The sequence below is a fragment of the Eschrichtius robustus genome, chromosome 14 (genome assembly GCF_028021215.1).
Source record: "Eschrichtius robustus isolate mEscRob2 chromosome 14, mEscRob2.pri, whole genome shotgun sequence".
In the NCBI taxonomy this organism is placed as follows: domain Eukaryota; kingdom Metazoa; phylum Chordata; class Mammalia; order Artiodactyla; family Eschrichtiidae; genus Eschrichtius; species Eschrichtius robustus.
In genome coordinates, this window is record NC_090837.1 from 13,071,007 (window position 1) to 13,089,184 (window position 18,178).

At 35.5% G+C, this 18,178-nt stretch overlaps 1 protein-coding gene across 2 annotated transcripts in view; it reads left to right on the forward strand.

The window, feature by feature from the left end:
• MED13L (mediator complex subunit 13L) overlaps positions 1-18,178 on the forward strand; it is a 298,574-nt gene that overhangs the window by 24,047 nt on the left and 256,349 nt on the right. For both annotated transcript variants that reach the window (XM_068563867.1, XM_068563866.1), the window contains exon 2: positions 16,151-16,388. In XM_068563867.1, coding sequence (XP_068419968.1) covers positions 16,151-16,388 — 238 coding nt within the window. The remainder of the gene's footprint in view (positions 1-16,150; positions 16,389-18,178) is intronic.

An 18,178-nucleotide genomic window follows, 5' to 3' on the forward strand; every position in this document is an offset into this window, starting at 1 on the left:
TGAATATTTGAGGACTAGAAATTTTTTGGTCTCTTTTTTATATCTTTAATTTCTCTCTTTAAGCTTGTTTTTCTTTAAATCCTTGACCGTACTTATAATAGCTGTTTTTAAACTGATTTTTAATTCCATCATCACGCTCATTTCTGGGTTTGTTTCTCTTCAGTGATTTTTCTCCTGGTCATGGGTCTCCTTTTGCTGTTTCTTTGAATGTCTAGTATTCTTTTATTGGATACTAGACATTATTTTTTCTTTTAAAGAGTTGAATTTTGTTTTGGCTGGCAGTTAAGTTACTAATAGATAAGATGATGATCATACTACTAGATAAGATGGTGGTGGTGGTGGTGGTGGTTGAGGCCTGATTATTAGGATGGGTTAAAGCCGTCTTTATGTTAGGCCTAGGTTTCTCACTTATGAGGCTTGACTTTTCTGTGGTCTCTATCTTATGCCCAAGGTGTTTAACAATGTTGTGGGGTTTTTTTTGTTTGTTTTTGGTTTTAAACTGGCTGTTCAGAACTAGATTATTTCCCAGCTTCCGCTCCCCTCCCTGTCTCTCCCCCGCCACCTCCCTGCCCCAGCTTTGTGTGAGCTGTTGGAATGATAGCTCTCTAGTAGTTCTTTGCCTGGCCCCACTGAATTTTGTTGTTTGAATGTGCAACTTGGTATTTAGGAACAGTCTCAAAAGAACCCCTATGAGGTCCCTGGAGCTCTTTTTTTGCTTAACTTTTTCCTTTCTGGTGATCTGCTTTCACATATTCTAGCTGCCTTAGGCTTTATAGAACACACTTCATTTGTTTTCTTTCTCTCAGATATTCTACCTCTGTGTTGTTTGCTGTCCAATGTCTGAAAACAGGAGTTCCATATTTTTTTGTTTGGTTTTCTAATTGTTTATGGTGGGAGGATAATTCTGGTGCTTCTTATTTATATTTTAAATGTCATATTTGTCTATGTATATTATCCTAGCTTAGGGATGAGCAGACTTTTTCTTAGAGAACCAGAGAGTTAATTACTTAAGGCTCAACACTGTGGTTGTAGTGGGGAAGCTGCCACAGACAATATGTGGTGTAGTTGTGTACTAATAAAACTTAATTTACGACAGTTACAGAAAGATAGAGAAGATGACAAGGCAGAGGGCTATGTACCAGATGAAGGAACAAGAAAAAACCCCAGAAAAACAACTAAATGAAGTGGAGATAGGCAACCTTCCAGAAAAAGAATTCAGAATAATGATAGTGAAGATGATCCAGGACCTTGGAAAAAGAATGGAGGCAAAGATCGAGAAGATGCAAGAAATGATTAACAAAGACCTAGAAGAATTAAAGAACAAACAAACAGAGATGACCAATACAATAACTGAAATGAAAACTACACTAGAAGGAATCAATAGCAGAATAACTGAGGCAGAAGAACGGATAAGTGACCTGGAAGACAGAATGGTGGAATTCACTGCTGCGGAACAGACTAAAGAAAAAAGAATGAAAAGAAATGAAGACAGCCTAAGAGACCTCTGGGACAACATTAAACGCAACAACGTTCGCATTATAGGGGTCCCAGAAGGAGAAGAGAGAGAGAAAGGGCCAGAGAAAATATTTGAAGAGATTATAGTCGAAAACTTCCCTAACATGGGAAAGGAAATAGCCACCCAAGTCCAGGAAGCGCAGAGAGTCCCATACAGAATAAACCCAAGGAGAAACACGCCGAGACACATAGTAATCAAAGTGGCAAAAATTAAAGACAAAGAAAAATTATTGAAAGCAGCAAGGGAAAAACGACAAATAACATACAAGGGAACTCCCATAAGGTTAACAGCTGATTTCTCAGCAGAAACTCTGCAAGCCAGAAGGGTGTGGCATGATATACTTAAAGTGATGAAAGGGAAGAACCTACAACCAAGATTACTCTACCCGGCAAGGATCTCATTTAGATTTGATGGAGAAATCAAAAGCTTTACAGACAAGCAAAAGCTAAGAGAATTCAGCACCACCAAACCAGCTCTACAACAAATGCTAAAGGAACTTCTCTAAGTGGGAAACACAAGAGAAGAAAAGGACCTACAAAAACAAACCCAAAACAACTAAGAAAATGGTCATCGGAACATACATATCGATAATTACCTTAAACGTGAATGGACTAAATGCCCCAACCAAAAGACATAGACTGGCTGAATGGATACAAAAACAAGACCCATATATATGCTGTCTACAAGAGACCCACTTTAGACCTAGGGACACATACAGACTGAAAGTGAGGGGATGGAAAAAGATATGCCATGCAAATGGAAATCAAAAGAAAGCTGGAGTAGCTATACTCATATCAGATAAAATAGACTTTAAAATAAAGAATGTTACAAGAGACAAGGAAGGACACTACATAATGATCCAGGGATCAATCCAAGAAGAAGATATAACAATTATAAATATATATGCACCCAACACAGGAGCACCTCAATACATAAGGCAACTGCTAATAGCTATAAAAGAGGAAATCGACAGTAACACAATAATAGTGGGGGACTTTAACACTTCACTTACACCAATGGACAGATCATCCAAAATGAAAATAAATAAGGAAACAGAAGCTTTAAATGACACAATAGACCAGATAGATTTAATTGATATATATAGGACATTCCATCCAAAAACAGCAGATTACACGTTCTTCTCAAGTGCGCACGGAACATTCTCCAGGATAGATCACATCTTGGGTCACAAATCAAGCCTCAGTAAATTTAAGAAAATTGAAATCATGTCAAGCATCTTTTCTGACCACAACGCTATGAGATTAGAAATGAATTACAGGGAAAAAAACGTAAAAAAGACAAACACATGGAGGCTAAACAATACGTTACTAAATAACCAAGAGATCACTGAAGAAATCAAAGAGGAAATAAAAAAATACCTAGAGACAAATGACAATGAAAACACGACGACCCAAAACCTATGGGATGCAGCAAAAGCGGTTCTAAGAGGGAAGTTTATAGCTATACAAGCCTACCTAAAGAAACAAGAAAAATCTCAAGTAAACAATCTAACCTTACACCTAAAGAAACTAGAGAAAGAAGAACAAACAAAACCCAAAGTTAGCAGAAGGAAAGAAATCATAAAGATCAGAGCAGAAATAAATGAAATAGAAACAAAGAAAACAATAGCAAAGATCAATAAAACTAAAAGTTGGTTCTTTGAGAAGATAAACAAAATTGATAAGCCATTAGCCAGACTCATCAAGAAAAAGAGGGAGAGGACTCAAATCAATAAAATCAGAAATGAAAAAGGAGAAATTACAACAGACACCGCAGCAATACAAAGCATCCTAAGAGACTACTACAAGCAACTTTATGCCAATAAAATGGACAACCTGGAAGAAATGGACAAATTCTTAGAAAGGTATAACCTTCCAAGACTGAATCAGGAAGAAATAGAAAATATGAACAGACCAATCACAAGCAATGAAATTGAAACTGTGATTAAAAATCTTCCAACAAACAAAAGTCCAGGACCAGATGGCTTCACAGGTGAAGTCTATCAAACATTTAGAGAAGAGCTAACACCCATCCTTCTCAAACTCTTCCAAAAAATTGCAGAGGAAGGAACACTCCCAAACTCATTCTATGAGGCCACCATCACCCTGATACCAAAACCAGACAAAGACACTACAAAAAAAGAAAATTACAGACCAATATCACTGATGAATATAGATGCAAAAATCCTCAACAAAATACTAGCAAACAGAATCCAACAACACATTAAAAGGATCATACACCACGATCAAGTGGGATTTATCCCAGGGATGCAAGGATTCTTCAATATACGCAAATCAATCAATGTGATACACCATATTAACAAATTGAAGAATAAAAACCATATGATCATCTCAATAGATGCAGAAGAAGCTTTTGACAAAATTCAACACCCACTTCTGATAAAAACTCTCCAGAAAGTGGGCATAGAGGGAACCTACCTCAACATAATAAAGGCCATATATGACAAACCCACAGCAAACATCATTCTCAATGGTGAAAAACTGAAAGCATTTCCTCTAAGATCAGGAACGAGACAAGGATGTCCACTCTCACCACTATTATTCAACATAGTTCTGGAAGTCCTAGCCACGGCAATCAGAGAAGAAAAAGAAATAAAAGGAATACAAATTGGAAAAGAAGAAGTAAAACTGTCACTGTTTGCGGATGACATGATACTATACATAGAGAATCCTAAAACTGCCACCAGAAAACTGCTAGAGCTAATTAATGAATATGGTAAAGTTGCAGGATACAAAATTAATGCACAGAAATCTCTTGCATTCCTATACACTAATGGTGAAAAATCTGAAAGAGAAATTATGGAAACACTCCCATTTACCATTGCAACAAAAAGAATAAAATACCTAGGAATAAACCTACCTAGGGAGACAAAAGACCTGTATGCAGAAAACTATAAGACACTGATGAAAGAAATTAAAGATGATACCAACAGATGGAGAGATATACCATGTTCTTGGCTTGGAAGAATCAACATTGTGAAAATGAGTATACTACCCAAAGCAATCTACAGATTCAATGCAATCCCTATCAAATTACCAATGGCATTTTTTACAGAGCTAGAACAAATCATCTTAAAATTTGTATGGAGACACAAAAGACCCCGAATAGCCAAAGCAGTCTTGAGGCAAAAAAATGGAGCTGGAGGAATCAGACTCCCTGACTTCAGACTATACTACAAAGCTACAGTAATCAAGACAATATGGTACTGGCACAAAAACAGAAACATAGATCAATGGAACAAGATAGAAAGCCCAGAGATTAACCCACGCACCTATGGTCAACTAATCTATGACAAAGGAGGCAAAGATATACAATGGAGAAAAGACAGTCTCTTCAATAAGTGGTGCTGGGAAAACTGGACAGCTACATGTAAAAGAATGAAATTAGAATACTCCCTAACACCATACACAAAAATAAACTCAAAATGGATTCGAGACCTAAATCTAAGACTGGACACTATAAAACTCTTAGAGGAAAACATAGGAAGAACACTCTTTGACATAAATCACAGCAAGATCTTTTTTGATCCACCTCCTAGAGTAATGGAAATAAAAACAAAAAGAAACAAGTGGGACCTAATGAAACTTCAAAGCTTTTGCACAGCAAAGGAAACCATAAACAAGACGAAAAGACAACCCTCAGAATGGGAGAAAATATTTGCAAATGAATCAACGGACAAAGGATTAATCTCCAAAATATATAAACAGCTCATTCAGCTCAATATCAAAGAAACAAACACCCCAATCCAAAAATGGGCAGAAGACCTAAATAGACATTTCTCCAAAGAAGACATACAGACGGCCACGAAGCACATGAAAAGCTGCTCAACATCACTAATTATTAGAGAAATGCAAATCAAAACTACAATGAGGTATCACCTCACTCCTGTTAGAATGGGCATCATCAGAAAATCTACAAACAACAAATGCTGGAGAGGGTGTGGAGAAAAGGGAACCCTCTTGCACTGTTGGTGGGAATGTAGATTGATACAGCCACTATGGAGAACAATATGGAGGTTCCTTAAAAAACTAAAAATAGAATTACCATATGACCCAGCAATCCCACTACTGGGCATATACCCAGAGAAAACTGTAATTCAAAAAGACACATGCACCCGAATGTTCATTGCAGCAGTATTTACAATAGCCAGGTCATGGAAGCAACCTAAATGCCCATCAACAGACGAATGGATAAAGAAGTTGTGGTACATATATACAGTGGAATATTACTCAGCCATAAAAAGGAACGAAATTGAGTCATTTGTTGAGACGTGGATGGATCCTAGAGACTGTCATACAGAGTGAAGTAAGTCAGAAAGAGAAAAACAAATATCGTATATTAATGCATGTATGTGGAACCTAGAAAAATGGTACAGATAAGCCAGTTTGCAGGGCAGAAGTTGAGACACAGATGTAGAGAATGGACATATGGACACCAAGGGGGGAAAACTGCGGTGGGGTGGGGATGGTGGTGTGCTGAATTGGGCGATTGGGATTGACATGTATACACTGATGTGTATAAAATTGATGCCTAATAAGAACCTGCAGTATAAAAAAACAAACAAAACAACTAATACTAAACTTTCATTGGGTTATTTGTATGGAAATATGTTAATATAAATGTTTCAGACATTACATGAAATTTCTAAAAATCTTATATTTGTATTTGTATGGAAATATGTATGGAAATATGTTAATATAAATGTTTCAGACATTACATGAAATTTCTAAAAATCTTATATGTTCTGGTATAATGTTATAAGTAATAATCCTAGTTATTACTTTAAAATGTATATCTCAGAAATAACTAATTTTCTTGTCAACTGCATTATTATGAACTTTCATCAAATCTTTAACCGTGGTCATTTTTAAGTCTTTTGTCATTTACAGACAGTTCTGGGTGTACTCTGATGATTTTGCAAATATGTTCCTATACAAGGGTTTCATCTTCAAGAAATTCATGGAAAAGACTCTGACAAGTACAGGTTTCTGGTAACTGACTGTACTGCTGAACTGAATGAATAAGCATTTTCAGAACTCTAATGAAAAACTGATGAACTCATAAAAGTGCTAACAAAAGATCAAGATGAAAAAAAAAATTAATTACATGGGACTGAGTGAACTGAGGAGGATGAGTATAATTTTTGTGACTTTCTGTCTGAATTTAAAAAAAAAAAAATCCCACAAGGACTCAGAGGCAAAGAATATATACAAATCAATTTTCACTGCAAAGTAAAGGAGCTGTTACAGTGGAGGATTACTGGACTGAATGTCAATATTATGACATAGTATGAGTGTGTTTCATGTTTGGTAATTGCAATCATTGTTGCTTTTGTTGTGGTCATCCATGTACAATGCTTGGTGTCAGTCTATTTATCTCTTGTAAAAATAAAATACAGTGTGTGTGTGTGAAAAAAAAAAAAAACAAAACTTAATTTACAAAAACAAGTTGCCTGCCTGTGGGCCCTAGTTTGCTAACCCCTGAGCTAGTTGACTTAGATACAAATGATATTAGAGTTATGAAATCTTACGCTTGAAAGGAAGGAATCTTTGAGATTCATATTTCAGGTTTGAAAGGAACCTTATAAATCATATTGTTTAACCAGCTCTTTGGTGTTTGAAGCCACATCTACTGTTGACCAACTTCTCCCTAACCCCCCACATCTGTGATTCTCAGGGATGTCAGTCAGGGGTTTTTTCTTGAGTGAGCTCTCACTGTTGTTGTTTTAGTTTTTTTCCATTTGATTCTCTGCTACCACTTGGGTTAGTTCTGAGCAAATTGAATCCATCTTTCATTTATCTGTCTTCTGTGTAACTGAAGACTTTTCAAATTTCTTCAGAATCTTAACTTCATATTAAATTCATTCAACTGTGGCTTTATTATTTTATTTTATTTTATTTTTGCTGTTATGTTTATTTGCTTGAAAGGATTGAACATGAGGCCATATAGCCTCTAGCCATTTGACATGTTTAGATTTCCTCACTAACCCAGTCCTTCATCTGTTAATTTGTTCCACCGTATGTAGATTCCTCTCAAACTCTGGAGCTAGGAGTTAAAAGCAATATTGACTAGTGACTCTTAGGATCTGTTATGTAGGATCTAGATACTATACTTCTATCAAAGTAGCTTATTAAGATGACAGTAACTTTTAAAATAGTTACTTGACATTGTTTAATTGTGTTAAAGTCATTGTCAATAAAACCTTGGCCCTTTTCATGGGCCTTTTCTATAACTCATGCTTACGCTAAATTCCATTTTTTATTTTTATATTTTTGAATTAATATTGGTAAACTGAGGGCTGGAAAAATTATAGTTGAGGAAAAAAGTTATTATGAATCAGCAAAAGTATATATGTGTTAGAAAGCATCTGTAATCTACAACTTTATTGTATGGAGAGTTATCACATTGCATTTCTCACAACATGAAAATACCATGTTAGATGAGAGTCAGATGAGAGGCCCAATGCCCTGCTGTCCTCATCCCCTCCGAGGACGGGATCCCTGGTAAGCCACTTAGCTCGGAGTAGGAAGAGCTTGAGCAGAGCTAGGTGGGGGGGAGGGGGGGGAGCATGCAGCTGGAAGTGTGTCTCTGCCCAGCTAGAGTTTTAATAGTCTAAAAATGGAGAGAAGAAAGAGACAACAACTCATTTTAACACCTGGTAAATAACTCTTTGGCTTTTGCAACATAATTTATGGGATGCTAAGTTGTTCTTGAGGTTAGGAATTTGTCTAGAATCAATCTATAAAAATGTGTGAGTTCTCAATATTAATAGTAACTTTTCGTATATGTTAAATATGTTTTGTTACCACATTTTTGATTAGTTTAAAAAATTTTTAAAGCATAGTGGTACTCTGACATAGTTAAAGAATCAAATAGTTCTACAAGGTTTTTTTTTTTTTTTTTTTTTTTTCCTTGGCTGTGCCATGCAGCTTGTGGGATCTTAGTTTCCCCACCAGGGATTGAACCCAGGCCACGGCAGTGACAGCACCAAGTCCTAACCACTGGAGCACAGGGAATTTCTAGGTTTAGTGAATAGTGTTCCCCTACTCCTGGCCCCTGTTTTACCTTCTCCAGAGACACACATGTTCACCTACTTTTGTTGATTATCTTGATTCTTAAATGTTACTAAATACTAAGTTTATAGTTATTTTAGCTTTTAAAAATGTGGATCTTCCACTATTGAAGATGAGGATTTAGCTTATTCTCTCTCCCTCTTACTAAGCAAATATGCCTTTTTCCATCCTTCCATTTTACCAAAATAGTTGTATAGTAATTTTGGTTAGCTTAATATTCAGTGTTAACATTCACTTGATTATGTTAATGTATGGCAAAGCCATGCAGTAAACTCTGATTACTTTCCTTCTGTGTAACTCGAAGATGGTAATTATCTGGATTTTGTTTGTTTGTTTGTTTTTGGACTGTTTACTATGTATTTTAAACTAATTCATCCCCAAACTTTTTGCCTATTATTTGAATCTTCTTTTAAGTCTTTCAAATATCGGGTGTTCTTTCAGTTTCAAATTCTTTAACAAAAGTCTTTCGTGGAGCCATCTGACCTGTCATAATCTGGATTGGTTGCCCTCTACACTGGTGCACAGTTCACAACCTGGAATCATCTGATGATTGACTGTAATCTTAGGGATTTGTTTTGCTCCCTTCCGCGTTGGATCTATTTCCTAAACCGCATGGCTTCTTACTTGGTTTATTCCCTCCTTTTGGTGGGGTATACCTACAGTAGCTTCCTGAGAAAGGGTGCCTTTTTTTTTTTTAAACACCTTGCATATTTTGAAATGTATTTATTCTGCTTTTACACTTGATAGATAATTTAGATTGGCATAGATATCTAGTTTGGAGTACTTTTTCTTTAGAATTTTGGAGTTATTGCATCATTGCCTTCTTGCTTCCTAGTATTACTGTTGAGAAGTCAGAAATCCTTCTGATTCCTGATTCTCTGTATGTGTCCCCTTTTTACTATATGGCAGCTTTGAGGCCCTTCTCTTTGTCTGCAGTGTGTTGAGAGTTTACAGTAATATGCTTTCTGTGAGTCTCTTTTAATCTGTTGTTCTAGATACTCAGTGAGCCCTTTCAATCTAGAAATTTGTATTCTTCTCTCATCACCGCCCCCCCCCCCGAAATTTTTCTGAATTATTTTATTGGTCATTTCCTCTTTTTCATTTTCTGTGTTTTCTCTTTCTGAAAGCTCTTGTATTTAGTTTTGAACTTCTTGGGCTGCTCCTCTAGTTTTATCTCCCCCCACCCTCCTATTTTTTATGTTTGTTTATTTGCTTTACTTTCTGGGGGAAACTTTATCTTCCAGCCCTTCTGTGGAGTTTTATCATTTCTGGCATCATTGTTTTAAAATTTCCAAGAGCCATCTTTTAGGTCTCTGTGCTTCTTTTCTGAAATAGCATCCTGTTCTTTTTTAATGGTTGCACTATTTTATCTCTTTGAGAATATTAATGGTAGATTTTTTTTAAGTTTTCTTTTCCCGACGTAGTCTGTTTCCTCCAAGTCACTTTTCTGTGTTTTTGTCTCTATAATTCCTCAGTGGTTTTCCTCAACTTTTTAGTAATTCCCAGTCATCTGTTCATGTTTAGGAAAGATGGACTAAAAAACTGCTTCGAAGTAGTATGTGAGTGACATTTGTTTACTGTGCAGTTCACTGATTGGGGTGGACTCTTTAGTTGGGGAACCTTTGATGTCATTATCTTGAGGTCTTTTCTGTTGAGCTGTCAGTTTTCCCAGAGAAGACTTTTCCAGACTCCTTTCTGGGGGATGAAAGACTGGCTGCCAGCTTTCTAGGTGCTTAGAGGGAGAGGGTTGGAGAGGGTGATTTTTGGCCTTCATTCTGTACATGGTCACCTGATGTACTGTTTTCACTCTGGTTTCCTGCCTTCATTTGTGCCTGTGTCCATGAGTTCAGATACCCTGTGTTTTACTGGCCCCAGAGAATACCCTTCCAGTGATTTGCTACTATAAAGACAGGCAGTGGGGAGGGTACCTGGGTTCTGAGTGTCTTCTAGGCAGGCTTTCAACTAGTTTTCCTTATTTGCTCTTTTCTCTGCCTTTCTACTTCCACAAGATACCCATATCTGTGGGTTCTGCATTTGTGGATTCAATCAACTGCGGACCAAAAATATTCAGAAAAAAAATTCCAGAAAGTTCCAAAAAGCAAAACTTGAATTTGCTTTGCACCTGCAGCTATTTACATAGCATTTACATTGTTTTAGGTATCATAAGTAACCCAGAGATTACTTAAAGGATATGCATAGGTTATATGCAAATACTATACCATTTATATAAGGGACTTGAGCATCCACAGATTTTGGTATTTGTGGGGCATTCTGGAACCAATCCTCCATGGAGACTGAGGGACGACTGTACCTGTATTTATAATTCTGTGTAAGTTGGGTTGTAGCTCCGCTTTCTCCACAGTTTTCTTTGGTATTATAAGTCTCTTGACCTCTTGAGCATCTGCTTCTTACCTTTCAAAACCTGGATGCGCTCATCTCTACTACCTCTACCATTGTGATTTTATGATTTAAGGGAAAAAACACAAAGCAAAGAAACAAACTTCTTTACTGGGTTTTTTTGAGGGATTTAAGAGAGAGCAAAAGCAGATGTGTGTGTTTACTCTGCCGTCTTTACCTGGAGCTGATTAGTTATGTTTTAACAGACGTTTTCTATGATCCTGACTTTTTTCCTTCCTATGACTCCAGTTGAGAGGTGACTTAATATGTTTGTTAGCTGTATTTCCTTGGTCTACTAGCGTAGTAACTCTATCACAGGAGGAAGTGAGGTGAGGCAGACTTGGAATTTCCTAGTGTACTCATGTTAGTCTCAAGTGATCACAGCTGCCTTTTCGACATACCATCCTAGAATCCTGCCAAGGATTGATATTAAGCTAATTGTTCTGTAGTTGGAGAAATCTTTCTTTCGACTATTCTTGAAAATTCATAATATCTTCTGGTCGCTCTCCTGTTCCCGCTGATCGTTGTAAGGCATCTAATAAGGGTTACTCTCATTTACAGGTTGCCTTTGTGAGTGGGATGTAATTAGCCTGGGTCAGGAGACTTAAACTCATTTATAGTATCTAGGTCAACCATATCACCTTACAGGCCAGGAAGCCAAGGTGCCCAGAGATGGAGATTTCCTGATATTGTTTAGGTAAATAGTTGAAAAACTAGGACTTGAACCTAGATCTCCTGACCTGCAACCAGTGTTCTTTCCATGATACTACACCCTGGGTTCATTCTTACCAAGTTACATTAGTTTTATTCTATTCCATGACCTCTGAATACAGGTTTAACTTTGGAGAGCCACGTTGCAAGTATATGTTGGTCATGAGGGATCTGATTGCAATGGGTTAGTGCAAATAAATGACCTCCATTGGGAAAATTTATCAGCTCATTTCCTATGTATAGTACCTAAAGAATAGGATATTAAGAATCAATATAAATTTTCTTTAAATACATTCATGTCATAAGAAAGTACATGTATCCTGATTCTGTTGTAATCTTTTTAATTAGAACCATTCTGTATTGAACTTCTGTTTAGACCAGGGGAGTCTCTGCCAGTTAAGTTCAGTTCCCAGAGGATGCTGACTACCTGTACAGCTGATACCAGCCACTGCTGAGAAGACTTTCCTCCAGTCTCTCTTGCTATTAGAATAGTTATTTTCTTGGTTTGTTATACATATCCTCTAAAAATTAGCTTGTGTGGGTATGGTCTTATAGTGGTAACATGTAAAGAAGGCATATAATTATCTGAGTGAAATAAAACAGGTCTCTCCTATTCATGGGATGGTGTAGTGGGCAGTCTTATACTAGTTTTCTTAATAACTCAGGAAGAGTAAAGAAAGATTCATGAACTTTCTTAAATTAGAAAGTTTGGCCGTGAGCTCTTGTCATTGCTAAATTGAGTTGATGACTGTTTCTTTGTACTATTCTATATCCTCTAGGGCTAATTTTTACCGTTAGCCCTGTGAAACAGCATGGCAGAGCGGAAAGAGTTTATGCTTTAAATTCAGTTACGCTTTAAATCCAGTTATGTTTGGGATCTGCCAGTCGCTACCTGTGTGGTTATTGGAGAATTATTTAAACTTTGTGTTTCTGAGAATTATTTTAACTGTCTGTTTGAGAAGATTAGGAATTATATATGAAGACACTAGTATGGTGCCTCATGTTAGAAATTCTATGTGAAGACCCTAGTATGCTGCCCGGTATTAAGCAGGTGACAAATAAATGATGATGGTTGTGGTTATTGTTCTATCTATGTGCAATACTGATTTTTTTCCTTGCATGTTTTTTTCCTGATTCTGTATTTTAAAAACCATGTAATCTTAAACTTAAATATAAATATGTATTGTTCATCTTTGACAGTGAGAAATAATTGCATTTTGGGGATAATTTGCACCTAGAAATATTTTAAAGGGTTGCTTCAAGAATTTTGAGTCTTGGAAATACACATTTGTCAGAAATTGGGTCGACAGAACTTTGTGGGGAATTGATTTTTAACTATAACCATGGTCATGGTATATGAAGATATATTTTAATAGTGTAATTGAATATACATCCATGATAGGATTTTTTTTTCTTGGACAAAGTGTTTCAGTCGTTTTTCCTCTTAATCAAATATTAACTCAAAATTTAAAGCTAAGTCTTTGAACATTCATTTTATACCTAGGTATCTGTTAGGCTTGAATGGTGTTTCATTGTTACATTTTCCAGTGAAGACTGGTATAGTGATATTTAATTTTAGTTTTAAGGTAAAGGGATAAATTGTTTTTAAATGATTGGACATTTTTAGTACTTCTGGCTGAATTAGTTATGAAGAGATTAAGTTTGTAGCCTTGATGTTATGTCACTTGCATTTGTATTACATCACTTGTTAGAACAACTCCATAAAGATATAGAGCAGGTGGCAGCGGCTTTCTTTTACCACTGAGACCATAGAAGCACTGATAGGAAGTTAGTGGAAGTGCTAGGATTAGGAAACCATTCTCCTGAATCAAAGCCAAGTATTTTGTTTGCTGAACCATGCATGCTGGGTGTTACAGGTAGAAAGTATTCTTGTAAGTTGCTGTTCGTAGATTTTTTTGGGGACTGACTCACCTGATATTTAAATCTCTGATGTATTTTAATTTTCTAACCTTTTAAATATGGTTAATGTAAGCATTAGTGATTCATATTTATTGGTATATTTTCCCCCTCTTCTCTTCCTGCCCCCCACTTCCTCAGGATCCTTAGGCACAGAACACTAGCTTAGGTGATATAAGAAAAGTTAGTCTTCTACTTGACTTTTCTGATTTCAACTGCCCCCACTTAGTCTTTTTATTTAGTTTCCTTCTTTGATACTTATTAAAAAATTGATCTTAGGCTTTCTGATTAAAACATAAATAGACATACACACACACTGCTTTTATTTGAGGAAACGAACTTCTATGATAGAAAAACACAAACGATGTGAACAGACAACTAAAGGGAAGTAGTACTACTACACTGGTACTACTAGTAATGAACCAGTATCATTTATATTTTTTGCCACGTGCCAGGCACTGTCCTAAGCGCTTTCTGTATAGACTAACTCATTTAATCAACTCTGAATACCATTATTCTCATTTTACCGGTGAGGCAACTGAGAGACAAAGATTAAATAATTTGCGAGGTACTTGCTACTTTCAGCTAGTAAGTACACAGCTGGGAATCAAACCCAAGAAGACTGGCCCCAGGTTATACTTCTGATCAAATATATGATAATAATTTCCTCTTAGTAGAATGAAGACTACCAGTTGGTACAAGGGCATACCATTTTATTAAATCGACAGGTATTTTTAAAGATATGCAGTTTGGCAGGAGGTTACTGGTATGGGTGAGACTACTAAAAAGCAGTATGGAAGCATTCTTTCATGAGTCCTAAAATATTTGTATTCTTTGGTAATTCTACAGCAAGCAATCTCTCCTAAGGAAAGTAATCAAGAAAATAATGTTCAAGGATGTTCACCAATTATAATAATAGTGAAAAAGGAAGATTGTCCAGTTGTTATGGAATAAATTGTTTTCTCCAAACAGTGTATAGTATGAAAACATTAAGAATTGTTTTTGAAGAATAATTAGTAATATATAGAAATATTTATAGTATGTGAAAAAGGCTATAAAACCATGCAGTATGATTCTAACTTCAAAATGTATAAGTACAGAAAAACAGGAAGAACATAAAGTACGATGCTAATAATTATTTCTGATGTGATTATGGAGAATAATTATTTCTTGTGTGATTAGTTTACTCTTTGAACTTTTTCATTGGCCAGGTAGTTCTTTTATAGCTGGAGGAAACCAAGTGGTGCAAAGGGAAAGCCTAAATGATGCCAGTACCAGTTTTTATGAAGAATATTCATTAAAGATTAGATTTCCATATCTCATAGTGTGAAAGGAAAAGTTAGTGACTTTCAGACAGTTTTAGTTTGGATATTAATATTTTTGGAGTCATTTAAGTGAAGCTTTTTTTGGGGATTGAAGAAAACTGATACTTTTTTCTTAGAGATGTTCATTATAGTGATTATTTTAGCACTTTAAATTTGTTTCAGTTATGGTAGTAGAAGATGCAGTTATTTTTCTCCCCTGTGGTACTTGTTTTTTGAAAAACAACTTCTTGACAAAAATTACTAACTTGGTTGTGGTGGGAGGGTGAGGAGGGGGGACAATGAGTGAGTAAGGATTAAATGCAAGGGACACATGGACTGTTTGGTACAGAATTATATTATGGAATCAGTTTTACTATCAGTTTTGAATACATAGTTGTAGTTTACAGTTATTTAAGTAAGGAATTTAACTTTTGTTTGTGTTGAAACATCCTTGAAATTTAGTTCTTTTAAACCTAAGATTTAAAAATTTTAGAATACAAATCCACGTAACAGAATAAAGACAGAGGATTAGCTGTCAGCTGGTTTAAAGTTACCATGTTTTAAAATGTGTTTAAAAAACAAAAGACGAAGCTGTGTTAGGGAATTGTTACAGAAGCAAAGCTTTTCTGTGTGCTGCATGTTAAATAACATGAATAAATTGCTGATAACTTTCCATCAGTTTTATTAGCAGGCTATTTTGGCTTTCATAATGAAGCACTGTGGTACTGCATACTGTTTCCCTGATTAAAAAAGATTTAAACTGTAGCTTCTGGATGGGACGAAATGGAGGAAATTCTTCGAAAGAAAGAATTATTTCAATTCTACAAACTTATTTTTTAAACTCTTACTTGATTTCTAAATATAATTTATGAATTAAATAAGGCATAATAATATAGAAAATTTTATTTATAGGGACTTTAAAGTAAATGTTAGGTAAAAAATGGTTCAACAGGAAATAATGATTATCTGTTTGCTGTATTTTGGTATTTAATATAAAGAGCTATGTAGAAATCTTGATAGGAGGGCATGAGTTGTTTTCCCCTTAAAAAAATCAAGGGTTGACATAAATTTTTCAGTGGAAGAAATCTTACTATATGAGGTATACTGTAAATATTTATTTTAGCAAATTAATTTATCTGTATGGCAGCCTGTTTTTAGTGTTAAGTAAAAAGAACAGTCAAAACTGTTGTAATTTTCTTTCCTTTTTCCAGGCTGAACTCACGGGAATCAAATGGCGTAGGTACAATTTTGGAGGGCATGGGGACTGCGGACCCATAATTTCAGCCCCAGCCCAAGATGATCCAATCCTGTTAAGTTTCATCCGCTGTCTGCAAGCCAACTTGCTGTGTGTATGGCGTCGTGATGTCAAACCAGATTGCAAAGAGTTATGGATATTCTGGTGGGGAGACGAACCCAACTTAGTGGGTGTAATACATCATGAACTACAGGGTAAGATTTTTGTTTTTTCTTAAAAATTAATTTGCATTGTATATTTTTTGAACAGTGGTGAATTCTGAAAAGGTTATTAAGACTTCCTGAGAAGAAAAATCCAAGTGTTTAATGGGCTGTGTGTCAAAGGAACATCCTTACTCTCACCCCTGTTCTTTCCACCCCGGTTTTTTTCAAATTTTCTTGTCCTTTCTCAGTCATGCTGGGAATCAGAACCTTGTGAGCCACTCTTATTAAAGGAAAGTATAGTGTCCCCTGGGTGTTTGGGTTGGGATTGAGGCTAAGATCCACTGTTTTAAAATGATAGTGAAATGTGAGTAATTAGCAAGTCAGTGAAATGAACAGAGTTGTTTTTTTTTTGGACTGTTGCTGTTATGGTTTATTGCCAGCTGAACTCTAGTGGAAAATTGTAAAGTGATTATGGAAATTTAGTGCAAGCCTTGTTGGACAAAATTATGAGATGACATTGGATAATATTTTGTAGAAAGATTTATGTAAAGAACCTACTCCGATTTTGGCATAGCAAGTTTTCCTGTGTCTTGTTTCTGCTTTTTATGTAATTAGGTGATTCCAGGAAATATTTGCTCCAATGCTGCCTAATTTTTAACTTCAGATTACATCTGATATCTGGAAATTTTGAACTAATGTAAGAGTTTCATTATTCTGAGCTACTTTTTGTATTTACCACAGATTTATAACCAGAGGAAATTTTATCGATATTCTTTGAATTTCTAGTAAAACTTTTCACCTCTTCACCTAAATCTTTCCATCTCGTATGCTACAGAATTTTTCTAAAGCAGGACTAATTCTGATCTTTAGTTAGGGTAGGGCATTAACTCTTTTTGACTTAGTCTCCTAGAGCCAGCTTTTATTATGTCTAAGTTACTCTATATTTTATTAATTTGTGGTTGAAAAATTTCAGATAGTGTTTGAAATGTTTTGTTGCTTCATATACTTCATATTGTTTTTAAAGGAAGGGTGAAACTAACTTTAATGTATTTGAGGATCTATTCTAAAGTGTTGAAATTTGCCTAAAGGATTTCCTGCCGACTTCTGCCTGACACCTTCCTAGCTTTTCTTTACAGCCATTTTTGATCTGTGATGTCTCCTGCCACAACAGCCAGAGGGCAGTAAACCACAGTGGACTAACTGAGCTGTTTACTTTATGGCCCATTTGTTCAACTCAAACCTTTCTCCTATAGTTTTTAGCGTATTTGGTTTATAAATATAAGAATCTATTCTGGGTAAGATTGCTTACTTAGCTGGTTAGTCAACAATATCTCAGAATTATATGCATCTCAAAGCTTATTTCATGTAGTTAGCAGTGAACTCAGGTAAAATTAGTTTTAAACATCTGGTTTCTGGTTATCAGAATTTTTAAAATAAAATACCTCCTGAAAGATACTTATAACATTTATATTTGTCCATTTAAGTATCAAAACATATCTTTTTGTTCTTTAAAAAAATTTTTGCACACGTGGTAGAGGAATATAGCATTTTTGTTTGTTTTATTAATAGTTTCATTTTCCTTCATTTTGCATGATTATTTCTGGCTCTTAATCTCCTTCCATTTTTCTACTCCCTATTGATCCCTTATGTTTTAACTTTTTGGTCTGGTCTTTATTTGTTAGCAACACAAATCATCATTTTACAGTGATGATGAAACCAAACCCAACGGTTATTTACGCCTATTTAGTTGATGTATAAAGTTATTTATCCATACCAACAAAGCACAGGATCAGTGTTTTTAGAAATAACTTATTAAGTTATTGTATTATTTCTCATGGACT